Genomic DNA, 4,327 nt, shown 5'->3' with positions numbered 1-4,327 from the left:
TCAGAGTCCTACTCTGATCTTCCGGTCCGCCGCGACGGGAACGCCGTCCAGCTCGTCCTCGGAGTAGGGGCTGTGTGGGTTGTACGGGAGGAAGTCTGTGGCGGGGCGGGGCAGCCCCGCGCCGGCATCGCCCATGGCAACGGGGAAAGCGTTGCACTGGCTGTCCTCCATGTCGTCCGTGTCGTCCACGTCCTCGTCCTCTTCGTCGTCCTCTTCGTCGCCCTCGTCCAGCTCGAGGTCGTCCTCCCGGTCGTCGGAGGTGGCGGGTCGGGAGCCGGGCGCGGACTTGTCGACGGCGCCCTGCTTCCCGCCGCGCAGACGTTCCGACTCAGGGTTCCCCGACGCGGCGGCCTGCTCCTTGGCCTTGCGGCTGCGCTTCCATTTCATCCTGCGGTTCTGGAACCAGATCTTCACCTTGCGGGACGCAAGCACACACACACACACACACACACGCACACACGCATACAGGCACACATGCACGCACACAAGCATGCACACACACATACACACACAAACACACACACACACACACACACACACACATGCACACACGGATGCACAGATACGCACACACACACACACACGCCCGCAAGCACACAAGCAAGCACACAACAAAGACATATAAATGAGTCAATTCAGCCAAATATGCAACAAGCTTGGTTAGGCAATATAAATGTAATCAATAAAAAACATTTTTATCAAGCCAAACTAAATCTCTGTGAACGTGAAGACATTTATTTGAAATTTAAATGTTCACATCAGCACGTGCTGAGCATGGTTGGTCCCGGGAATCAAACACCGGAGCCTGGCACTGACAATGACTTTGAGCTGGACAGGATTGTTTTTTTTTTGCAATAGGCCCCCCTCCATAAATAACCAAATACAATAAAGGTGTATAAATGTAGAAAGACATTAATCCCCCTCTCTCTCTCTCTCTCTACTAAAACCCCTCTCCATCTTTCCCGAGCGATGCTTACCTGCGTCTCAGTGAGCATGAGGGAGGTGGCCACCTCAAAGCGCTTGGGCCTGGACAGGTACTTGTTCAGCTTGAACTGGTTCTCCAGCTCCAGCAGCTGCTGGCTGGTGAAAGCGGTCCGCGGCCGACGGCACTTCCCCAGCAGGCCGGCTTGAGGGGCTGCAGGGTGGGAGAGAGGGGGGAGAGAGAGGAGAGAGGGGGGAGAGGGGGGAGAGAGAGGGGAGAGAGGAGGGAGAGGGAGAGAGAGGGATGGTGGAGGTGGAGGTTTGTAGAAGTTATAGAAAGTGTGTTCTTTAAAAAAAAGATATGCCTAGGCCTGATTGAAATATCTACAAATATCAAACGTATTTATCAAATGTTTTACAAAATATTAAAAATACACACGCTTTAGGACGGTAGGTATCTAGGCCTAAGGCAAAACAAGTACAATCAATACCAAATCTAAACAAGATCAACTTTCTGCACCACATTGTGTCAGACTTCATATAAACATCTGATACCATCAGCTGAATAAAACAGATAATACAAATTAGGACATTGAAGACACTAAACAGCTGCTTAAAAACGTTAAAAGTTAACATTATTGGAGCAGTGAATCGTTATTTAATCCCAGTTCAGCATCATTCAGTCACGTCTGTGTGAAACACATTCGTGGCGTACAGAGGCCTTCCAGAAGACTCCAGATGTCTGACTGTGGCCTCATCTATCTGGTACCAAGGACACAGCAGTTCAATCTCATTGGGTGGGCGGGAACCGCACACATACGCCAGCACTCCCAGCCATCATTAACCATAATGGCTCTCCTCCACTCGGGGGGAGACGACTGGACACGACGGACGGCCATAAAAGCCATTAACTTAATGAAAATCCGATGAATGCTTTGGGAATTTTATTGATAAACTCCGTCGCGTTTAAGGTGTTTGTTTATTGTTTCTCGCCACACAAAGACAAGCCCCGTCCCGCTGGAGTTTATAGAGAAATAAACAGGCCAGGATTAAACTGGACGTCGAGATCAGCAGTAAAGTAACGCGAGGGTTTAAGACGACGGGACGAAGGCACATCGTTTTCTTTCGTTTGTTTATCTAGGGCGCAATTATTTTATGACTTTTAGAATTCACCTTTTGTCCCTTGTTGCAGATAGAGTTTGTATTTCTCTGTTCCCTCACGGTTTTATACATCAAATGTTTTTTTTTAAAACTATGCTCTTCAGTTATGACATTTATAATAAAGGTTAGGCCCCGTTATTATAATTATATTATTTGTAGTACTATGAGTATACTTATTATTATTATAAGAAATATTGTTATTATGCAGTAATTACAGTAAGTAATTTGTGTATCTCTGTCTTTGCTGATTCTCAATCAGCCTATTAATTTTCACCTGTTTGTAGTAGGCCTAAATAATTAACATGCAAGCGTCGGTGTGTGTGTGTGTGTGTGTGTGTGTGTGTGTGTGTGTGTGTGTGTGTGTGTGTGTATGTGTGTGTGTGTGTGTGTGTGTGTGTGTGTGTGTGTGTGTGTGTGTGTGTGTGTGTGTGTGTGTGTGTGTGCGCGCATGGAGCAGTGCGTTTACGACGTCACACGGCGGTTCAGTTCATCAGAAGTACGCGATCAAACATCAGCCTGCGATAAATGATGATAAGGTGAAGGGTCGCCACTATAAAGCCTGACAACTTACAATACTATAATATAACGACTCACTATAACATAATAACTCACTATAAAAGTATATTATATGGACTCACTATAAGAGTATAATATAACAACTCGCTAACTCACTAGTCTCAACAAATCAACCAAAGTAGTTCTACACTATTCTGCCTCCACCTGTCAGCTGTATTAAAGCCTATTAGTAGCTTATAGTTATTTAGGCCTATTGATAAGGATTATTACCATTACTACAATGCTTATTATTTCTAATGAGTTAAAGTGTAAGGGGGCTTACAGCTGTAGTCCTGGAGCCGGGGCATCATGATGCCAGCCCGGATCCAGTGCTCCAGCGGGAGGGACCCCGCCATGGCGGCCGCCTTCAGGTGCTCGGGGTACGGCTGGCTGAGCTGGGAGAAGCCGGTGTAGGCGAAGGCTGGGTGCTGCGCGGCCAGGGCGGACAGCGGGTACATGGGGGTCGTGTACATGCTGGCGATCCCGCCGTGGTGGAGCGACGCGAGGCCCGGGTGATGCGGCATGTTGAGCAGACCCGGTTTGGGGAATATTCCGGTCTGGTGTTGCGCCTGCGCGTGCGTCCCGCGGGGAGACGGGGTGTCCGCGCGCCGACAGGACACGGGGCTGCTGGAGGGGCTGTTGTCGCTGACCGGAGGGGACAGGTTGTCCCGGTGCGAGTCCCGGTGCGAGTCTCGGTGAATGTCCCGGTGCGAGTCTTGGTGCAGGTCTCGGTGCAGGTCCCGGTGCGTGTTCCGGTGGTTCCGGTGGGTCTCGTCCGCAAGCAAGGCGTCGATTCGGAAGTTCTTTGATTTCTCCATGCCGGCGGTCCGGTGCATGAGGACGTCGGGGAAGTGTTGGGACCAGGGGTAGACGCACCTGTGCCGTGCGTCAGTACGCATATGCCCCCGGAGGTCCCGGAGTCTCCTTCTGCTTCGTCCTCTTCTCCTTCTTCTCCCTCTTCTTCTTCTGCTTCTTCTCTTTTCTCTTCAAGTAGTCCCTCTTAACTTCTCAAGATACCCCCCACCAATAGAAAGTCCAGAACCCTCACATACAGCAAACATACACCAAAACACGACTCCTAATGTGGAGAATAAACTGGATAAACAACAAAACAACAAAAAACCCAAAGTGTAAATTTACAAGGAAATCAGGAAATCCTCCTGCTTTCCATTTGTGTCTCGACCATCAACTCTATGCGTCTCCGGGTCAGTGTTTCGGTTTGTTGTGTGTGTGTTTGTGTGTGTGTGTGTGTGTGTGTCCGCCGCGTGGTTCAATAGCAGCTTAAGCAGCGATATAGGTGTAGCAGCGTTACTCCGTCATTCACTCCTTCCTGCAGCCATGCGCGCCTGTGATTGGCCGAGAGCGCGGCTCTGACTGGAGGGCTCGTGTTGACGGGGTTCTAATCAGCTAATTAGCCGCTCGTTTCTCTCGCGCCGTATGGGTGAGGTAATGTCCCCCCCCCCTCCCCCCCCTTTACGCCCGACTCCCAGTCCCGCACCCCTCCAGGTGCGTGGTGGTGCATTATCAGATTAGATCTGGGAATAAATTGGCCAAAACCTACGTGCTTTTGACAGATATACTTCAAAAATATTGTAGCCATTATACAAAATGATACCTATTATATATGTGTGTGTATATATGAATTATATCCAGTTCTTGGTGGTGCTGTATTAATCCAAGTAAATCGTGG

The 4,327-nt window shown here is 49.4% G+C and overlaps 1 protein-coding gene across 1 annotated transcript; it reads right to left on the bottom strand.

Moving 5' to 3' along the window:
* On the bottom strand, positions 1-3,814 carry mnx2b (motor neuron and pancreas homeobox 2b; the record flags this gene model as incomplete). The annotated part of the gene is made up of 3 exons (XM_084476110.1): positions 2,921-3,814; positions 978-1,135; positions 1-414 (listed from the first exon to the last, which is right to left on the bottom strand). The coding sequence occupies exons 1-3, from the start codon at positions 3,534-3,536 to the stop codon at positions 1-3; spliced, it is 1,188 nt and encodes a 395-aa protein (XP_084332236.1). The 5' UTR covers positions 3,537-3,814.
* Between the last annotated feature and the right edge of the window lie 513 nt (positions 3,815-4,327).

The sequence above is a fragment of the Micromesistius poutassou genome, assembly GCF_964030765.1.
Source record: "Micromesistius poutassou genome assembly, chromosome: 12".
Taxonomy (NCBI): domain Eukaryota; kingdom Metazoa; phylum Chordata; class Actinopteri; order Gadiformes; family Gadidae; genus Micromesistius; species Micromesistius poutassou.
This window is presented reverse-complemented; position numbering and strand designations above follow the sequence as displayed.